The 21,963-nt window shown below is 43.1% G+C and overlaps 2 protein-coding genes across 6 annotated transcripts; both read left to right on the top strand.

Moving 5' to 3' along the window:
- tusc2a (tumor suppressor 2, mitochondrial calcium regulator a) lies at positions 1-8,328 on the top strand. 3 transcript variants are annotated; one of them, XM_035382214.1, is made up of 4 exons: positions 1-99; positions 1,200-1,441; positions 2,298-2,418; positions 3,173-8,328. In XM_035382214.1, exons 2-4 carry the CDS (start codon positions 1,293-1,295, stop codon positions 3,236-3,238), a joined length of 336 nt encoding a protein of 111 aa, XP_035238105.1. In that variant the 5' UTR covers positions 1-99; positions 1,200-1,292; the 3' UTR covers positions 3,239-8,328. The 3 variants fall into 3 exon arrangements, with proteins under 3 accessions (XP_035238105.1, XP_035238104.1, XP_035238106.1); XM_035382213.1 differs by having other exon boundaries at positions 22-219; XM_035382215.1 differs by lacking the exon at positions 1-99 and adding an exon at positions 239-678.
- Positions 8,329-11,048: 2,720 nt separating this feature from the next.
- hyal2a (hyaluronidase 2a) lies at positions 11,049-21,717 on the top strand. Of its 3 annotated transcripts, none has more exons than XM_035382889.1 (4): positions 11,049-11,229; positions 14,910-15,895; positions 18,495-18,584; positions 18,934-21,717. In XM_035382889.1, the coding sequence occupies exons 2-4, from the start codon at positions 14,924-14,926 to the stop codon at positions 19,324-19,326; spliced, it is 1,455 nt and encodes a 484-aa protein (XP_035238780.1). In that variant the 5' UTR covers positions 11,049-11,229; positions 14,910-14,923; the 3' UTR covers positions 19,327-21,717. The 3 variants fall into 3 exon arrangements, with proteins under 3 accessions (XP_035238780.1, XP_035238779.1, XP_035238781.1); XM_035382888.1 differs by lacking the exon at positions 11,049-11,229 and adding an exon at positions 13,682-14,119; XM_035382890.1 differs by lacking the exon at positions 11,049-11,229 and adding an exon at positions 14,259-14,339.
- Positions 21,718-21,963: the final 246 nt, after the last annotated feature.

Genomic DNA, 21,963 nt, shown 5'->3' on the forward strand with positions numbered 1-21,963 from the left:
TGACACGCGTTACAGGAAAAGGAAATGATGTAGTTGCTAATGCTTATGCTAGTAGCCGTCTGGTTGAGTCTGGACAGAAACGTTTGGATCTCAAACTGGGTCCGTATTTTATCTAGCTAACGTTACCCTGCTAGCAACCGAATACTAACAGTGAAGCATCCCAATTGTGGACGTTCATAATATCGGCATTGACAGAAATAAGACGAACATATGGCATCGGTATGATATAATATTGCGTCGTAATTGGCTATAGCGAGGTGACGCTGCTAGTTTAGCGAGACTAACAGACCTGCTAGCCAGATCACTCGCAAACACTGATCAGCTTTATGATGTTTGACCTGATTTTTACCAGGCCTTAGTGGGGTTACTAGGTAAGTGGCTAATATATTTAAGAGATAACGGAACCACATCTTCGGCAGATGACATAGGAGTTGGTATTCTTTCCTTGTTTTGTTAGCTAGCTTTGTGTATCTAGCTTAAGAAGCTAACCTTAGCTGTGTAGCTAAACGCTGACTTGCCTGTTCTGAATTGGGTGATGTTAGCGGGCTAGCTGAAGTAGGTAGCTAGTCTAGTTGTCAATCGTTGGAAGACGAAAAACGCCACAGGCTACATAAAAGCTGGGACCAGACGGGTGGAGTTCTGTGAATGGAAACCGAATAAGGCTCTCATTTCTCTTACGTGGGTAATACGTGGGTTTAAATTTGCCTGAGCCGTGCGAAGCCTGAAATTAAGTTTTTTTTTGGTTGTTGCTAGCTAGCATATTTAGTATAACTACTAGATGGCTAATTGACAGTTAGCTAGCTGGCTACCTAGTTAATGTCTGCAGCAGATGCAAGGCATACATGTGGATTGTGACTCCTTTGAATATGCAACGTTATAAATTCGATTTGAGGTGCGGCAGTAATGCATCATTGCTTCGTGTGGAGGTAGCCAACTGCTACAATGTTATCCAACGTATGTGTGAACATCATATACCATACGCAGCTATAATTCTAAATTTGCAGCCAGATTAGTTATGCAATAAGTATTTTCGTAGTTAAAGTTAGGTTGATCGTGTTTTGCATTTATCACCTACTGTTTGGTTATCTGAATTTTTATTCTGAGTACCTAGCTGTCCAGCAGCTTGGCTATGGTGGATATAGCGATGCTAGTGTCCTTGCTAACTTTTTCAATTTTATTTATTTACTCTCTCTTTTCAGGTGTAAACGCTTGACAGAGTTTCGGAGTGTTTAAGCTAGTGTGACAGACTTCTTTCGTGTCTTACGACAAAAAATAATGTTCCGGCGCTGAACATGGGAGGCAGTGGCTCCAAGTCCAAAGGCTTTTGGCCTTTTGCCGGCTCAGGTACCGGCAATGATCCAACCAATGAGGGGAACGAACAGTCGCTGGCGAGGTTCAGAAGTTCCCGAAGTGGTACACCGTTCGTGTTTACAAGAAGGAGGTAAATATAGGAGCATGTTTTGTAACGCGAGGCATCTAGCAGTTGTGTTGCTCCAACAGTCCATCTGATGCTATTTTTTACATTTTGTTTGTCTCGTGAGGTTGGGGAGTGGGGGGTTAAATTATAATATTGGGTGATATGTAATATTTTAGAACCTTACTTGCTGGATCTTTTTATCTTAATCATTGGATTGTTTTATTCTCTGATGAACAATTAGTCACCCTGTAACAGTGATGGAGCATCAGGGAACACCGATCATGGTTTAATCACAGTGTACACAGGGAAAATGAAAGCTTCCAGCCATCTATCACAAGTACAACCCATTTGTTTTATAACTTAAGCCCTCAGTCAGTTTCATGTTGCCCTGGCAGCCACTCCTGCAGTGCCATCTGGAGATCTCTCAGACTCCCAAAGTTTTCCCTATATATTCCTTTAGTGCAAATGCACACCTGAGGTGCAAGATCGAATTAAGTAAAACCACTAGCACGGTCAGCACATAACATAAATTATTTCTCCTCGAGCCATAGATTCACAACTGAAATGGATAGTATTTCACTCTCCTTATGAAAAAAAATGTCTTTTACGTTGGTATCAAAGAAAGGTTTTGATGATTCATACTGTTGAGAACAAAAATCATTTCTCTACATAGATATGCCTTTCTGTATTTAGCAATTAATCTTTTTTTACATTACTAGAGGTACTTGGCTTTTCAGACATCATTCTTTAGCTCTCTTGGCAGTTAATGTAAGAGAACTCAGACCTGTTTGACTTGCCTAGTGTGCCAACATGCCTATAGTGGGTGAGGGCATGAAAGGCCTTGCCCAGCATTCAATTCTGACTTTTACTTTGTCCGTAGCTCTCTTTACTATGACGAAGATGGCGACCTGGCGCACGAGTTCTATGAGGAGACAGTTGTGACGAAGAATGGGCGCAAGAGGGCAAAGCTGAAGAGGATTCAAAAGAATTTAATACCTCAGGTGAGCTAGGGAATGGTCGGTCAGTGTTACAGCAGTGTTACTACTGAGACCATTGAGTAGAGTTTTTCAGTGTTTGTCAGTTCATAAAAGGTCACTCGCAGTCATTTTCTGTACTTTACTATTTCAAGCAAATATTTGCATTGAAAAAACATCTTTATAGAGAGAGAAAATATATAGAACAAGGAGATAAAGAACAGTGCTTGTTCAGTTGTGAACATATTTGGTTAAATTTCCTTCACGTCCCAACAGATATCTATAAATTTAAAGGCCTAAGAAAAAAAATAAGTCTCTCTGACTGCCCTAGGCTCTGAAATCAGCCACTCGAAATTTTACTGCGCCTGAATTGTAACTAACGATCAGGACAGCTGTCTGCCCTGCTCTTGTTGCGACTGTGCTGCCAGAGCAAACAGGGCGGGCGGGGCTAGGGCTACAGAGATAAGAGCAGAGCGGAGGAAATGTTACCTAAACCTCCAAATGACACAAAGCTCCGGTACTACCATCTCGTCTTGCGTTTAAAAGCTTTAAAATTGTGTTTTGACTGAATTTGGCACGGTAAAACTTGGAGTGGTGGATTTCAGAGCCAGGGGCAGTCAGAGAGACCAGATTTTTTCTTTATTCCGTTTAATTTATTGATATATGTCAGAATGTGCAGGAAATTTAACAAAATATGCTCAGAAGTGTTCTTGCAGTAAATGAACTTACCGCACCTTTAAGCAGCTACTGCAGTGATGCTGCTTATGTCCTCTGTCTGCAGGGAATTGTTAAGCTGGATCACCCCCGGATCCACGTGGATTTCCCAGTCGTTTTGTGTGAAGTGTGACGATGCCCAGGGCCTTCTGGGAGACTAGGCTAAGGCCAGCGATTGACAAACTCCGCCCTCGCCCCCCTTCACTCCTCCCATTGAGCCCCTGCCATCCTGAACTTCATTCTAACCATGGTGTTCCTCAGAGAGGGCTCACAGCGCCCCTGTGTGGTTAGAAGGGCTCGCAGTGAGCTGAACGACTGCTGCCTTGGCATAGCTTATGGAAGCAGTGCAACATGCTCAATTGAGGGATTTAGTGTGGGTATTTCCAGCTTAATGTGTGACAGTGCTTTTGGGAGGAAAAAAGAAGATGAAGAATGAATAGAACAAAAAAAATACAGTCCTGTTCTCTGACCTGTCTCAAAAGTACACTACAGCCCTGTTATGTCAGGTGGCTCTTACATGAAACTGTTCTTCTCTACGTTTCAGACAAGTTCAAGTCCAGCCTCTCTGTAATGTAATGGATCCCAATGTGTGTATTGCTTGATTAGGCCCGTGTGTTGGTTTTGGAAGGTCAGTGCTGAGGTTGTGATGCAATGGATAATTCATAAAATAGTATGTTATGGAGGGAGATAGATAGATGTAGCCTACTGCTTGCCAGAGTAGTAGGTGTGAAGCTGAACAGCTGGCCCTTAGTTTTCAACACTAGGAATTGAATCTTAAGTAATAACTTTACAGATCAGAGAGATTTTTGTTGAGCACAGGTGCTGGTTTTTGGCTCTGCCCAAAGGAAGTAGCCCCAAAACCTGCTCTGTCCCAGCTCTCCCGGGCTCTCTCTGACCTACTGAGCGAGCAGCTCCAGTGGTCATGTCATTTTTCCAGCAGAACTGCACATTGATTGTGCCTGCTCAGCTCTCATTTTAAAACATGTTGGGGGTATTGCCAGTTAGCGTGTGATTTTTTCAAACCTGTGATCTTGCTTATCTGGTTTAGACCTTTGGTAAGGAGTTTGTGTTCCGGAGAAGTCTGAAGCTTGGTTTTTAATGTCCTCTAAAGCCTCTCAGCTCCTTGTAAAATGTTTTGACTGTGTCATGCATGATGTGGCTCTGAAAGAAATATTTCTGCTGGTTCTGCATTTCCAATCACTTGGTGTCAGTTGTAATAGCATAGATGTAGGAGGGCTGACCTTTGCTAGTTTTAGCTCTTCAGATGCACAAATTATCTCCACATTTACCTCTAGATTTGGTCCTTTTGCTTGTATTAAGGGATACAGTTAAAAGTTTTATTTTGGCTGTAATTTTTTTTATAAGGATTTGAGCTTAATTCCACAACTGAATTAATAAATATGAAATATCTAATAAATAACTAGGTGTTTCCTCCCAAATAATCTCACTAAGGTGTTTTTGGTTTCAGTTTGGCCCCCTGTGGTTGAGTTTGGGCTCCTGATGGTCACTAACAGAAATTGCCTAATCGAAGGTGGTAGTCCTTTTCTTTTTGCCGCTTCCTTGAAAGGAAGTTGGACCATTACAAACATAGTGTATGAAACATCACAGTTGCATCTATGTAGGAATGCTGGTTCTTTTTGAATCCACTGGCATACCGTATAATTCCACATCTGTCATTGCATTGCTCTACGCAAAGCTTGATTTGTTACCATTTTTAAAATCTCAAATGCAGACACTGTTCCAGCATAATGTAAGGGGTAGTTTGAGTGACAAAGTTACACTTTCTAACAGTTTTTAAAACATCTTTTTACACTTTTTTCAGTTGTTTCTTAATTTTCCTAATGGCCTGAAAATGTGTTCCAGTCACTATTTCATGATTAAATGGTTGCCACTACAGAAGAACCTCAACTAAAAATGAAATTGGCATACCTTATACATTCCACCATATTTGATGCTGTACTCAAAATTGTGTAATGCCCTGTCATGCCACAGGGGGGTAGCAGGTGAAGGCCCATTGTGGTGTCAGTTTTCAAACCATTGCGCTACCTCCTCCGTTATGATTTCTGAATCTCATCTCCTCTAGGTCTGTTAGCTTTTCTGCTTGAGTCCATGAGTGCAGTGGTTGCCCTGCTGTTTCCCCCTAAACCTAAGCCCTTCATTGTTCTTAGCAGCCAATCAGAGTCGTGCCCAATATTCCACAGTCCGGAAAGTTCTCCGTTACAGCTCACGCTGGGCTTGTTCTTTTAGCTGACAGGTCCCCTCCCATCCCCAGCTTTCCTCCAGAATGGAAATGCATGCTGGGAAATGTCAAGGTGTGTTTACAGCTAGTTCTCTGCTCATCGTTCTTGACATGCGCTGACCTGGACTGTGTCTGAAATGGCCCATTATTTCTCTATATAGTGAGTAACTAGGGTATCAGCCATTTCCTGGAAATTGGCTGACACCCTATTTCGGATGTTTTTTTTTTTGTTTTCATTTTCAGTGCGTGCAGACCAACAGAACATTGAGATGCTGTCACAATCTAAACTTTCAAGAGCCTGTATAACTGGGAGAGCTAATGCCAAATCCTAATCATTAGCATGTATGTCCATATGTATGTTTGCCTTGACGTTTATCAAGCATTTTAAACGGCTTCTATTGGAACATTGTCAAGCCTGAAGGAAGGCATCCAAAGCAAGCATTTTACTGATATCAGGAAGGACTTTAGTGTGTTTACCTGCCCGGTCAATCCAGGCCCACATCCCACTTGAATATTGTTCCTTAAAACCAAGCATGCAAGAAATGAATATTGTATCCACCCTAACTGGAGGGTCAGCATGACAATACAGGGCAGGTACTTGAATTTACATTTTTCTATGAATGGTCAGATTAATCAAGTTTGTTTGCCAGGTTCATATTGAAAACATTAGGTCTGAGTAATGTGAAACTAGTGTGTTTTCTCAAGTGCGCAGATTATCTACATTTCAAAGTTTTAACTCGATAAATTTCAGATCTGAAATATGCACCCCAAGGATATATTATTTTAGCTCTTTTTAAAAAAATACTGTCTGATGGAACATAGCTGTGAAACGACCCCCCACTCCAGCCTTTTCACATTCACTATGGCTGGCAGAGATGGTTGTTGTTGCATATGTATTGTGTATAGTTTCTGCGCTTGGCCAATTAGAACTTTTTCAAACGAGCAAATCCCAAAATACCCTACTACAGTCTGGCATTTGCAAGCGAGTCATCTCAAAGCGAGTGCATTCTTTGTCCAGAAGTTCCATTTATTTTGCAGGGGGCTTCCTCTAAACCTGGGTGTCTCTCTGGGATTGTAAAGTTCAGCACATTTGTTCTGGCGCTTGGCACTTGGGTGAAGCAAGTGCATTCCTGTTGTGCAAATTAGTCACTGGATAGGAGGAGAAAGTACTTCTAGGTATCAAAGCTAAGAGCAGTGCTGCCTGATGGGGGGGGGGGGACTTTTTTCTTTTGCCAGCTGTGCGCTCTTTGAGAATCGGGGGGGAGAGAGTGCTTCGTAACACCCTAGGAGCGTGTGGTAACGTGCTGAGTGTCGCTCAGGCTGTGGACAGTGCTGAATTAGTGGTAGAATCGCTGGCCTTCAGTTGATTTATCTGTGCAAATTTGATGGGCAGCGCATGACACACATGTTATTGTTTCAGTTTTTGCCTGCTTTTGGCAAGCGGAGAATATGCAATGTGGAAAAATCCTTATGCTGACTGTGCTGATCAATAAGTTTTTACCTCGTCAAATCTAGTAACCTTGTTCTTCAGGGCTGTTCAGTTGTGCTGCAGTAGAAATTGCCAGGTGTTTGGCAATCTATTGTAGGTGACCTTTATATATGTTGTCCTGGCCCTCAATTTTTTTTTCATTTTTTTTTTCAAGCTGCTTGGACAATTATCATGAATCCAGTGCGTAACGAGGGGAATTGGTCTCCCGTTACACACAGTTGAGGTTTGGTTCTGGTAGTTTGGTCTTGCTGGAGTTGACCACCATCTTTATTCCCGAGTCTCTTCACAACCACCCTAGGAAATTGAACTTTTGTGCAGAACCATGTGAAGTGTCTTTTTAATGGCTAGCAGATGACCTCGGGTAATTATACTGTGAGTAGGCTACGTTTTATTTTTCCCTCCCTCCTAAAGCTGTGGACTGTCCTGTGAGGGTGAGTCCTTTATGCACTCAAATCTCTCTTTCTCTCTCTTTCTTACTCTTTCCCCTCCCATAATATATATATATCTGCATTCACTGTGAAGTTGATGATCTTAATGATCTTGTTAGTTGAGTGGATATGATGGTGGTAGAGCAGTGGGGTGGCTTGGTGTCTGGTATGCTGGACTGAGGGGTGGATGATGACTCAGAGAGTGTGTCAGCTCACCACGTGACACCACCAGAGCACTTGTGTTTGACTGGTAGTGTTGGAGGTATTTTGTACAGAAATTGCTCAATGCGTTTGTAAATTGTGGGAAAAGATATATGTTTTTTATAAGAAGCTCATTTTTGTGTGTGTCTTGATTAGCCAATGATAGAGTACCACTGAAGTCCACTGAGCATTTTTTCTGGCAAAAGTAAATAAATTTCACCCAAATGAGATGATCATATTGAAGGCTTGGAGAAGGTAAACTCAATTTCCAAACTAAAAAAATATATATATTTTTTAATTTATTTTATTTTTCGTTCCTGTCAATTTCATTGTGAACCAAAGCCTGCTGCCCATCTGGCCACCACATTTCTTTTTAAAGAAAAGCAGAAATGGACCCTTGAGTCTGGATGGGACAAATCAGAGTACTGTCTCCAGATCCAAGAGTCTTTTTTCAAGCTTAAAATTTGAAAGTTTGTGCACTAGTCTCCAAATGGCTGCTGTTGGTGTTTGAAGCAATGCGTAAGCTGAGGTTGGCTATCACGGTTGAGGAAGTGGGAGTCTTGCCTGAAGGAGCAATGGGAGCTGTGTTTGAACGTGCTGTGCTATTATGTTCCTACAGCCACCAGCTTGGCCAAGGAAACAGCCATCTTCTCATCTGTATACGTGTATATACCACAAGCAGCACCTCCAGTACATGTTGCATATCTCGGAGATGAGGGGGGGCGTTAACCCATCTGTGTAGATAATACAAATAAGTTCTGTTTATATTTATGAATGATTATTTTTTAAGTTATGAGGATACTTGTTTAATTTTGTTTCTTGTCCTTTTATTTGTTTTAAAATAATAAAAGAAAGTCCTTGAGTAACGGGAATATTTGTGCTTTGTTTGTGCAGTGTTTATTTTTCTCCCACACACTCAGGACACACTCAATAAACACTGAAGTTGAGCAGGTCATGGGTTCAGTGGAAGATAGGAGTGGGAAAACAGACACCAATCTGGATAAGAATGAGGGGTAAATGCTAGCTGAACTGTTACGTACTTGCGTGAGGCTTCACAGGCAAAGGCTTTTTCTACTCTGTTGTCCACTGGATTTTGTTCCTTTCTTATGTTTTCTTTTCCCTTTCACACTTTCAAAATGGGAATGAGAATTCCCCCTCCCACTTTTAATGGACTTGACAGCTGTGGGTGGTTACATGGAAAGTGTTATCTCAATGAGGATGTTGCCGACGTACATGGTATTATGCCGGGAGGCAGGAATGGAAACAGTCCATGGCCCTCAAACAAATAGCCTATTAGGGTCCCCTGCCACCGCCCCGTGGCTAAAGTTAAAAGCTAAAAGCACGTTTCTATTGGAAACCATTTCCTGTAACCTGTTGGCATGTTATTGTGAAACTGAAGGCATTTCAAGCCCAAAAATAGCCTTGAATTGTTTTGTTTTATTTGTGTGTTATCTGTATTTGCGTCTTCCTCCTGAGGGTAAGGGCTTTTATGTTAGGCTGTGCAGCTGGGGGTTGAAATGGATGGTTCTCTGTAAGCTTGCAAATGCCAAGCTAATCTTTAGAGTCGTGCTCCGGCTCAGGCCTCTGTCAGCACCTCTGTTCCCTTCCAGGCGTAACCACATTTTGTCTAATGTGACATTTCAGTTAATTTCAGACCTTCAGTTCAGCTAAAACCACAATGGTCTACACGTAAAACCAGTATTATGATTAAACAAGGGCTAGGCTTTGGGAAAATGAAAACAATGGCCTTGTTTCATAAGGGGTCGTTTTGACATATTTCTAGGCAGGGTACTGTAGGTGAAGTATATTTTGAGTTCTCCAATTTCCAAACTCTAAATTATTCCTGCATATTTGAATTTCCCTGGAGGACAGCATGTTTAGAAAACAAAGGCATTAAAGGACTCTGTGTCCCAGCCCAGAAAGGGAAGGGTGGATTGTTTTACCTTATTAATTTAATCTACACTTCATGTACAGTCCTATTTCCCTTTCCCTGGTCACGCACCAGCAGGCCCTGTGGTTTCCAGGGCTGTAACACATTCCTGACTGCCCCTAATTGGACAGAATGTGGGTGGAGCCCCATGAAAAAGGTCAGGCCTGCGGCTGGTCCAAAAACGTCTGCCCTTGATCTGTCTGTTTTCTCGAAAGGCCTTTGAAGTCCTGCTCCTCCGCACTCCAGCTCTGTTGTGTGTGGGGGAGACGGGCTCAGTGTCTCTGATCTGGCCAGAGGTTCCTTTTGGCAGATGGGGGGGGGCGGCGGCCCTGGGACCCGGCGTCCGTAGCCCTGCCCGTCCCCATCCCCAGCTCGCTCAATCGCACTCGCGTGCCTCCGACTGAGGATCCCCGCTGTGCTTGACTGCCACTGCTTCCTGCTGCGAGGGTCATGAATGTCAGTGAACACAAAGTGCTATTTATGTGTACTCTACAGCAGCTCGGGCCAGTGTGTTCTATGTACAGTGCATTTTTTCCACTGCCAGGACCAATGTTCTATCTTTTATTCTTACGTCTGTCTTCTGCGGATAAGATTGTGAAGGTACTCTGTCTCTGTATCTTCCTTATGCGAGAGATGGTACATTGGGCTGCAGAAAAGAAATGCAATTGTTTATGATCTTTTGAAAAGAAAGACATAACATTATGTGCTTTTCACCCACTATTAAGGGTCATCCCTGACCATATACCAGTGTGGATACCAGCCAATGGTGAAGTTGGTGATCTTGAGGTCCCAAGAGATGCTTTGGTCAGCTGCATTTTTTTGAATATTCAAAGCTGGGAGCAGAGAAATGCTTGTATTTCTTATAACCCCAAGTGCCAGCACCTCAAAGCAGCCCAACTCGATAGGGCAATGTAGGGCGGCATGGTGCAGTGAGTAGTCGATGGCCATTCTATTCTGTCCAAGTGGGTTTCCTCTGGGTACTCCAATTTCTTCCCACAGTCCAAAGGTATGCAGGCTAGGTTAATTGGAGACTACATTGCCCATAGGAATAAGTGTGAATGAATGGTGCGTGTGCCCTGCGATAGATTGGCGACCTGTCCAGGGTGTATTCCTGCCTCTTGTCCCATGTATGCTGAGATAGGCTCCAGCACCAACCTCCACCAGGAACAAACAGGTATAGATAATGAAAGGATGAAGTTACTCTGTTAATACTAATGCAAGTTTTTGTACTTTTGGATTTAGTCTTGCATACCAAAGGTGCAACTTTCCAACAATGTTGAGATACACCTGCTGACATGATGTCATCGCATTAATGCTTTTATAGCAGTGTGCATTTACCCATGTGTTCTGCTCCAATTCTGAGGCACAATGTTGAGATTGTTTGATGCAAAACAATGTCTGGCTTAGTGGTCTCACTGGAGTTCCAATCCCACACCAGTACTTTTGACCGCTCAGCCACTCACTCATCTTCCACTGGCTGCTGCTCGCTACCTCTGATCAGTAAGGGAGGTATTTGGGTGTATCGGCCCCAGTGGCTCCCTTGTTATGAGCTTCCTGGCCTCCATTGCTGGCAGGAAGCAGAGGAAGGGAGTTGCAGAAGGGAAGCGGAGGTTGGTTAATGCCAAAATATACGCATTCTTAAATGCCGGCACGCTGCCTCATGGGCGTCCATTGGAAGACTGCACTCGTCTCCCCTTAGAGTTCACAAGTCTATTTGTCATACAAGAGAACATAAGAAACTAAACATCTAGAACTTTCGGGAAAGACGGCTGCTCCCAACAGCTGGCAAGACACCCCGGAATTACAGTTTGTGCAGTGTGCCTCCGCCTCGTTGCTGGTAAGTATTCATTCATGGGAGAGATAGATAGGTCAATTACCACCACCTTTGACTGATGGGTTAAGTGATGTATAATGTTATGTGTGCTTTGGGTTTTTTTTTTTAGTCTTCCTTCACTGAAACTATCAAGATTGGGGAAATATTTAAATAATAACATGAAGGAAAAAGTACTGTAAATGTATTGTCAACTCAAAACATAAGATGAGTAATACTTACATATTGGACAAACAAAAACAGGTTCATGGATCTGTCCAATTCAACTGTCCATGAGAATGAAGATTATAATTTTCTTGAATTTGAATATCCTAAATTTCACTGCATCAGCCCGCAGCATTCATATTTTCCATTGGAAGAGTGTAAAACTTTTCCCTGTTTTGTACCCAGTTTAGTAAATGTAATCTTTTTTTAACATTTATTGAACCTGATGTGGAGTAAAACTGAAGTTTTTCCTGCACTGAAAAAACTGAAAAAATGTCTGAAGGAGACTCTCATTTGGACAGGATGACACATTACTTAGCTACTTACATTTTTCCTCATAACAATAATGCTGAATGGCTGAACAAATAAATGAAGCTGGCTGGCCTAATCCATGTCCCTCTCCAGGGAAGAGGATTGGCTAAAAATATTTAAATAGAAAATATACATTTCAGAACTCCTGAATTGCCTCTTTGTGCCTTCTATTTCTAATGCCATGGAGGTGACAACACTTCCACTATAGCCTGCGATATTAATATTGGCAGATATTTTTAATGGTGCTGTACTGACTGAAGATATTTATTAAACATTTTATGCTGATATACAAAACGCATAGAGCTTCCCAGAGGTCACAGAGAACGCGTCATAGTGAACACTCTTGTTTCGAGATTATGGTTTTCACAGGCAACACCATTTAATGCTTTCAAGGCTTAACCTCTGGGCTGGCCAAAGTTGGTGTCCCCATCTCCTTACAGACGTCTCTTGGCTCTCTGATGTCATCCTTCTCAAAAAGGGCAGTCTGGGAACCTGCTCACAATATGTTTGTGAGAAGGGCAACATGGGACATTGTGAATGAGAGATTATAAAAAAGAGCCGATATTAGCATTGCACTTAAACATTAAGCAAACATCTTAAAAAAAACTCAAGTCTAATTCACGTTTCCTCCAATATAGGTTAAGGGTTGTAGGCCTCGCAATTTCCTGAAGAATTTTCTCATTCAATCTGTGGCAGGCTGGAACTATAGGACTAACGGCCCTTCAGTTCATTTCCCTCCTCATTGTACTGGCTTCCTGGCAGAGGCAGCTGAGGGTAACTACTGAGATAACAGTGTCAGCTCCTGGAGGAGAGGGGAAGGGAGGGACAGCAGGGGTTAAGCAGGATAGCACCTCTCTCCCTTTCTATAAGAATGACATCACCAGGTGAGTCAGATCTCCTTAGAAAGAAGGAACAGAGGGAACACACTGAGGAACAGAGCAACTACAGGAAGAGGACCACCTCCTGTTCGCATGATCTGGTCATTTCCTGTCTGTCATGTGCCACTTCAACTTCCATTGTTTTCTAGGGGTAAAACAGCATATCAGCTCTATCTGTATAGGAGAGTAATTTTGTCTGGATCCCTGTACTGTAAATATTATATGCCAACAGCTTGAATTTGCCTAAGTTCAATTAAGTTCAGCTAAGTTCAACAAAGTTGAATTTGTCTAAGAATTTTGATTACACAATAGGCCAAAAACAAATTGATTCAATAGGCCAGGAATTTCAGACTCTTGGCTCTGAACTTTTCAATGTATTCTATGGGTAAACATATTTTGAGAAATTCAGTGAAGTTAATTTAATGTGAATATAATATCTTGAGGACACATTGGTTATGTTTGTGACATAGGGTTAATCAAATAGACTTTGCCTGGGAGGCTATTGTGTTATACTCTGAAATGAAGCTGCACCAGATGTGTGGCACATAACAGTGACCAAGGGTAGATGCACACAAATTGTGTGTGACAGAAAACATCCTGCAACAGCCAAAACGTTTGAATACAGAGTATTTACATAGCTTGAAAATGTTTTACTTGTATCAATAAAAGGCATAAATGTAGAAAGCTTAATTATACTATGACATCCCAGAGTTTATCAATAGCAGCATGCCTGTATCGCTTGTAAAACGTCTAGAATGGTTCTACTTCTGGCTGGTTAGTCATAGAAAAATACATATAATTCACAAGATTTTTCTTTTCTATAGGCTAAAGTAGCTACTAACAATGACCTCGTCTATATTTCCCGTTCACAAACAAGTAACTGCGTCCCAAAACGTCTCTAAACTCAAAACTCCAGGAGGTAGAATTTGCGCTTGATATTTCTAATCCCGGCAGCGAAATCTATGGACTAAACTATTTTCGTTTTTAAGGGGGATTTCGTGGCAGACGGCGCCACATACGAGCAAAATGTAACGAAAATATATTTTCTGTACGCGCAGACGTAGCCTGATATTGTGAACAGTGCTGATATTGGGTAGCAGTATCCTGATTATGGTTGTATGTGTTTTGGTAACTTACACGAAACAATCACTTACACCTTTTATAACTTGTGGAACACGCCGAAGCAGGGTTTTACAGCACGTTTAATTGCCCAACAGAAGCGGAGGTAGCTGAATTTACTGCGCGATTTCGTCCAGATCTAGGATGTGGTCAGGAAGGGACGACAGGAGGAAGACAAAACGGAAAAAAGAAAACTACAGTTGTAGCACTAAAATCTAACACAAAAACAAATGCTTCTAACGCGCAATTTTAAATGTAAAAAAAGGTCGAATGATTTCGTGTTTACACGTGGCTTATTTACTTGCTAGTTCCTTAGTTTGAAAAATCCAGCGTGGCGAGGAATATGAAGAATACACTGGGAATGTGTTTACATCGTATTCAAGGTAACATTTTCTGTTTCTGGAATAGCAGGTCTTCTTGTTCGCTCTTCATTTGCTAGGTTGCGTATGAATTTTAGAATGTATACGACTATGCTTGCAACCTTCCGTAATTTCCAAAGTTATTGCGACAGCACTGCATAAATTTCTATTTCCTCTTGTGTTGCGAGTGTTTAAAGCATCCGCGTGCAGTTTCATGTTACTGAACTGCTTGTAGAAGCGTACGGTAAGTAAAATTGGACTGATTCATCAGAAACATTAATTTTATCCCGAGGTCCTACACATCGCGCAAATGACAGGGTGAAGTACATTTGTACCATGGCATCGTTGTCTGAGGGATTAACAGACCCGCTGAAAACTGTAAAGGCTACATCCTTTAAATCTCTCCTTGACGTTGGCTGACCCTCTCGGTCAGCAGGGCTGAAGAGATCATGCTCCGGTGTTTTATTTTAATTTGTAAGGCTGCTGCACACAGGCTGAGCAATTAATAATTTAGGGTTTGACCGAAAAATCTAGACCTACAGCATAAATCCACGTGAATCAAGTTGCACTTGTCTTCAGTGGTAGTACTTGTTAAATAGTGTCCCACACATTTCATTGTTACCACAATGAAATGAATTTTTTCACGTATGCACACACACATATTTTAATTGTCCTAGTGTGTAATTACATAAGGCCCAACTTGTACTAAGGATATTTGAATTATTTATTGTATTGTGTATTTTTGTATATCTTTGCTAACACCCAGATAAGTGCCAGAAGAGCAAGGCTAATTCTGCTTTTTTTTTTGAAACAGGAACTCAGGCGGTGATGAAGTTGTGTTCCTCAAAGAGTTCCTTCATCACAGAGGCAATGTCTTGCTTTCCCTGGCTCATGCCTGGCTGGAGACTGTGGCTGGTGTTGTTGCTGATGTGGGATTGCTGCATAGCGGAGGAGCTGAAGCCGACCAGATGGCCTCTCTTCTCCAAGAGGCCTGTGCTGCTGGCCTGGAACGCCCCAACTGAGGACTGCAGGCCACGCTACGGCGTCCACTTTAACCTGGACCAGTTTGAAATTATAGCATCGCCCAACGAAGGCTTTGTCAGGCAGAATCTCACAATTTTCTATAATGACAGGCTCGGGATGTACCCGTACTATGAAAAAGGCGAGCCGGTCAATGGTGGCCTTCCACAGATCGCCAGCCTCACCGCGCACCTGGAGAAGATGCCAGAAGGGGTGAATAAGTACATTCGTGAGAAGGCCAAGGGCCTGGCTGTTATTGACTGGGAGGAGTGGCGCCCCCTCTGGATCCGCAACTGGGACACCAAGGACATTTACCGCAACCGCTCGCGCCTCCTGGTCGCCGAGAAGAACCCCGACTGGCCCCCGGAGAAGGTGGCCAAAGTGGCTCAGCAGGAGTTTGAGATGTCAGCCAAGAAGTTCATGCTGGAAACCCTGAGGCAGGCCAAAAGCCTGCGCTCCGAACAGCTCTGGGGGTTTTACCTGTTTCCTGACTGCTACAACCACGACTACAGGAACAGCCTGGAAAACTACACGGGACGCTGCCCGGACGCCGAGGTGGCGCGGAACGACCACCTGACCTGGCTGTGGACCGAGAGCACCGCCCTGTTCCCGTCCATTTACATGGGAACCGTGCTGAAATCCACTTCCTTTGGGCGCCAGTTTGTCCGGAACAGGGTGAGGGAGGGCATGAGGCTGGCGTTGGTGGGTGATGGCCTCGCACGCCCTGTCTTTGTCTACACCCGGCCCACCTATGCCAATGAGCTGATAGAGCTGACTCAGGTGAGGCTCTTCTGGCACACATGACTTCATTCATTTATTATTTTTCTTCGATATCTAATTTGAATATTTAGCTATTTAATTATTATTTTGATAATGTCTTGATTTGGAATTTGCTTAAAGGCCTTTTTTGGTGGTTCTCAATCAATTTCAAGAAAAAAGAAAAAATCTCTTTTCAAGCTTTTATCCCATTGACATAATCATTGGACATTCCCACTGCCGTGTTGTACCAGTGTAATGGGCTTCTGGTTCCCTCAGCCTGTTGCTAGGGCGTTTTCAGCTACAGCGTAGCACAGACAAATGTTGTCCAGTTTTATTTTAGAGGTCATCAAGTTAGCTCACTGTTCATTGTAAAAACAAGGGTATGTTGTACAGATGTAAATTGTGGAGATCTGTACAACTTGAAGCAGCAAACGTGAAAATGGTAAAAAGACATTCATTTAAATAATCAAAATATAAAACATTAAAAAATAAATGCTTTACACATAAGTTAAGAAATGGCAATGAACTGCATATGTTCATGTGTAGGTTTGTGTATGGGTATGTGTGCAATGACCAGAATATGTTAAATATTTATTCTGGCAGCAGGCAGACAGTCATATGGAAGCACAGGAGCTAATATTGAACAGAACAGAACTGTCAGAACAGTCTTACTGGATACTGCATTTTGGGCCAATATCAGACATATAGTAAGGTAAGTGTTCCTGCTGAAGGTTAAACCTGAACTCTACACTTAAAACAATAGTATTATTTTTATTTTTAAAGAGTGTAGAGAGGATTTCTTAATGTTCTTTACAAATATAGTCAACATTTTTATATAATTTTCCTTTTTTTGTGGTTTTTCCATTTTTATTCAAATTTGGATGGTCCAGTTGCAACAGTAGAGTAGGCCCAGTCTAGCCTTCTGTGAAAAGAATGTGGTCAGCTGCCACCTCTTTTTTACACTCTGTGATCCATCAGCCAGTTGCAATTGAATACTTGCTATCGAGTGATGATTCAGGGGATGCCCTGCCATCTTATACCCTCATTCACTGGTCACAGTCACATCATTCCGTGTGTCTCCGAACCAGTCACTTCTGGCACAGTTTGCATTCATCCCAGACCATGCACTTAGATCCATTATTCAGTGACCTTGCTTATGAAGCTCTTTAGGAGAATCTTTTCATCTGTTTAACCCCATTCACTTTCACACTCACTACACTTTGAATTGAATGGGTCAACACTAATCCCTGTGCTCTGGGATTGCATATTTCTCTGGGAATATTCACAGGGGTTCAGTAGTAACCATCCACAGTGAGGAGGGCATACAACTCCCTGTACATTCCTGTAATGTGCACATTGACATTTGAGGGCTACACAGTACACACAGTGCAGCCATATATTTTGTGGGGGTTTGAAACCACCACAAACCAGAATTAGGAGTTGTGAACAGCATTAAACCCTACCAAGGGAGAGTTTACACTGCTTCTTGTGAGACACAACAAAAAATGGTGGCAGGAAGCTGACAGAATTTGGATATGGGCCACCCAAAACAAAAATATCCTTTAGTCACGTGCTGGATTCATCACATTCAGACTGTACTGATCAGGGAAATTCAATGTGAATGGTTACTGAGTGTAAGTTCACCTTTCCTGGACCTGGTTTTTTACACTAAATTGAATGTGAAAGGTGTTTACAAGATTCATGGGCAGGACATTTTATGTCTTATTTCAGTAAAATTATGAAATAATGTACAGAGAAAGATATTCCATTACATTTTTGTGGCAATATTTGGAATCTTTTCCAGCTTATGAGTTTGCATTGTTTAGTTGTACCCCCCAAACACATGTAGATTAATCTATTTTTTAAACTTGTCAGGTTCAGCCTGAGCTGTGTTGACTTGGAGGCTGAGGATGTACTCATATTGCCTTTGCTTTATGTCTGGGTCCTGGGAGACTCAGTCTGGATGTCTGGCCCTGGGATGAATGGGGTGTTGTCAGGCATCCCCCAGATGCGGTGTTTACTTTCCCGCTGGACTGTGGGGCTCTGGGTCCCGGTCGTGTGTTGGAGAAGGAAAGGGGGATCTGGATAAAGCGGGAAGGAGCGAGGGAGGGAAAAGACAGGTCTTGATTATCACCCCATCCCTCATCCTGCCCTCCGCCTAATGGTGCTCTGAGACCACCCCACCCCAACCCCCCTCAAAAGCTGTGGAGAGCCGATAGGATCCCGTCCCCACTTCAACCCCAGATCCTTTTGAAAGCTTTTCTCTTTATCTGGCCCTTGCAGGCCTTTCCTGCTCCCATAGGAAAAGATGGTGCCTGTCACTCACAGTAAAAAGGCCTGTTACACAGCGCTGTGGCTGCCAGTACAAGTATTGTATGTGTGTTATGTTGTTCACAAGCAGCCTCCCATTGGTTCCCAGACATGCCAGAGGAAAGATACAGAATTATCAGTGTTGTTTTAAAGAGCAGCTACACCCAGTACAGAGTGCAGTCCAGGATAGTGCAGTATAACAGCGAACAACAAACACCTCCCTGGCATGTAAGTTTGTGGATGGACCTACACTGGTGGCCTGCAGAGATCAGTATGGGACTGAAGATACTGTTGCTTGTGATTTGTGCAGATGGACCTCATCTCCACCATTGGCGAGAGTGTGGCGCTCGGAGCAGCTGGCATCATCTTCTGGGGAGAGGCCACCTTCTCCAGCAGCAAGGCAAGTGTCCTCGCTGTCATTCACAGTTTTAGCATCACTATAAATTAAATGCATTTACTCTGCTGTTAACTGAAGACAGTTGTCTTTCAGGTAATATATAGACATGCATAGTTGGCCAAATACTTTCTCTGTGGTTCACTGTTCTTGTTTGAGAAGAACAATCATGTTGACAGTAGTGTATGTGTGAATGTGTGTGTGTATGTATGTGTGAATGTGTGTGTGTATGTATGTGTGAATGTGTGTGTGTGTGTGTATGTATGTTTGTGTGAATGTGTGTGTGTGTGTGTGTGTGTGTATGTGTGAATGTATGTGTGAATGTGTGTGTGTGTCTGTCTGTGTCTGTCTCCAGGCCAGCTGCAGCAGTCTGAATGAGTACCTGCGGGGTCACCTGGGCAGGTACCTGCTCAACGTCACCACGGCGGCGGAGCACTGCAGCAGGCTGCGCTGCAGTTCCCACGGCCGCTGCCTGCGCCGGCGCCCCAACACCGACACCTACCTGCACCTCAGCCCCCTCAGCCACAGCATCCAGAGCAGAGACGGCAAGCTGGAGGTCAAGGGTCAGCCCGGCCCCGCCGAGCTAGCGCTCTACCGCAGCCAGTTCCGCTGCCAGTGTTACAGCGGCTTCCAGGACGAGTCCTGCGCCAAGAAAGACCCCGCGCAGCAGAAGGGGGCCTCCCCGGGCCTGCACGCCTGGCAGGCCAGCCTGCTGCTGCCCCTGCTCTTACATGTGCTCCTGCACTGAGCCCGGGCAGGCCAGGCCACGGAAAGACAGGCCGCGTGGGGCTCAGAGCCCCTGAACCCAGGCCTCTAACCACACCCACAGTAAGAGTGTGTGTGGGGGGGGGTTGTTGGTGGTGGGTCTTTTTTACGCACACACACTGAGGCATGGGGTGGACAGCGAGAAGGGCGGCTGTCCTTGAACAGAGACTGTGAATGAAATAACACTGATAACCAAGCACCCAAACTGTCCAACGTGATGAAGGTGAAAGGGGCAGTGTGGAATTGCCAAAGTTTTAAGGTTGTTTACACTCTTATGGAGAGCTGGCTGGGAAATTTTGGCGCTGTGTTTACAGAGCTCTCTCTGTCCTTGCTGACTGTAGACTTGGTTGACAGAATATTGGACCCTGTCAGGGAGGGATCCTGACTGGAAAGAGTGGTTTTACTGTACGCTCACGTTCTGTCCACTTCTCCAGCACAATCCGCAGTCTGAATCCAGGCTTAATGCTCAATTAGGGTGCACAGAGGAAATCATTGAAGGAGCACCAGGTTGCCTCATTTATAGTAAAGTCCATCCATTATTATTTTCTCTCTTTAGATGGGAAAGTGCAATTGTTCAATATGAGTTCACTCTCACAAACTAAAGGTGTGAGAGTAAAAATGAAATGCTGAATAATATTGTACAGCATGGCCTTTAGTTCATGATTGTCTGTAGCCCTGAACTTGTGTCCTAAAAGCTGCATCAGGGTGATGAACCATGTGCTCCTTCTCTCAGGGCCCTCTCCCCCCCACCCTCTCCGCACAGTCACAACACAACACAGAGCATTACGTACTGGGAACAGCACAATACGGTGTTAAACCGCCAATGAATTTGCTGCCTTACTGTCAACTCCCTGCTTCAGGGAGCTTCTTTGGGCTATTTTTTAATGGTTAAAAAAACACTAGGAACTGTCTGTTGTCTTACTCCTCAATCTATTTTATCTTCTTTTTCCAGCTTCTGATATTGCGATATTTTCCGTGGGAATAACTGGAATACAGTAATGTGACTTTGATATACTATTTATGTCCGTTCATATCACAAATACTTTAGTTCCTCAGTGTGCACGCAGAGCAGCTGTGTATTACTGTATGTGAACACTTTGTTTTTATAGCCTTTATTCTGCCCTTCATGAAGAATTGCTTTCACTTGATCTGCTGGATGGTGTGATTATGTTTTACTTGGGCAGAGAAGGTCTAAGCATAAGAGTAGGGGACTGTGTTCTCTCTGGCAACTGTAAAACATCAATTTCTCATGAACTTGGGGCTGCCCAGCCAGAAAAACAGCACGGAGGTTTTGATCCTGTCTCTTCAGGGGAATCTTTTGGTGTGTTTATTATTTTTTTAAATTCATGGACAGAAAATATTTATTCAGTATTTGAACAATATCGCAGCCCATTTTAGTGTGTGTTTTCTTGCGAAACTCTGTGGTAATATTTCCGCTCCACTGCCCCTTTTGAGAGCATTCCATTTCCATCTCTTTATGATATTCCGTTTCAGCGAATTCAAAAGGATCTTTATATGAAATCAGTGGACCTTTTTTAAGAAGTCTTTTTTTCACCATTTTTGAATTGCCAGTGTGCCTCTAGAGTCGGGGTGTTCTGTGTTATCCAGCAAAGGCCTGTTGGGTGCAGGTTTTCGTTATAGCAGCTAGCCCATCACTAAAACTAAGTTTGGATACTGCTGGTCTCCGGTCACCACTGTAAATGCCCACACAAAGAACACTGCAGCTAAAGCACATGCACTCCTCTGATGCACTGTGTCACTGGCTTGTAAGGTACCTGAAAGCCAGTGCCTGTTTTCTACACCGCAAGCCACCAATCAGGAGAGGCTTGGGCCTAAAAATAACTTGTTGCTTTTGGGAACCTGGTCCGTAGTTGGAAGGAACTCATGTAATGGTAACCCAAGGGACCCTGGTGACACAAACCCAATCTGCACTTATAGTAGTGGGACAATGGCAACTGTGTACCTGCCCTGCAGACTCACTATCATAGTTAGTGAATAACAGCTCACAGAGTGGCCGAATCAATGGCATTTCTCAGCTGATTAAAACATTCAAAGTGCAATTGGTTTTGGTTCCACACTGCAGTATATCTCACACACAGTGAGATATACAAACATGTGTTGGGGCTCCAAGCAGAATCTGTTCATGTACTGTGGGGGAAAAATCTAAAATCAAACTTGCAAACTGTTTTGCCTCAAACCAAACCTTTCCTGTAACCAGTGTCTATAAAATCTGTAAAAGCTAAAGATGACTTCTACTCTTGCATTCTTTTTATTTATGATAAAACTTTCTCATCATTGCATTGGCCTTCATTGGATGTGCTATAAATAAATGTCTGATTTGCTTTTCTAATTAAACGTTGACTTTGAAGTTTAATTTCCCCCTTTTATTTCTTGATTGCCCAGAATTCAATATTCCCTTCTAGAGCATGACTCAAGTGTTGTCTTGGAATTTAAATTGCAGGGTGCTGGTATGTCTGCATATATGTAGATGTACATAAATCACTTTTCCCTCCTACATATTAATGAAAATTTCTTGTCTAATCAAGTATGTTCACTTCCAGATTTGCCTGTTGTGTCTACACATTTCTGCAATCAAAGCTTCCAGGTATTTTTCCTCAAA

The sequence above is a fragment of the Anguilla anguilla genome, chromosome 11 (genome assembly GCF_013347855.1).
Source record: "Anguilla anguilla isolate fAngAng1 chromosome 11, fAngAng1.pri, whole genome shotgun sequence".
Taxonomy (NCBI): Eukaryota; Metazoa; Chordata; class Actinopteri; order Anguilliformes; family Anguillidae; genus Anguilla; species Anguilla anguilla.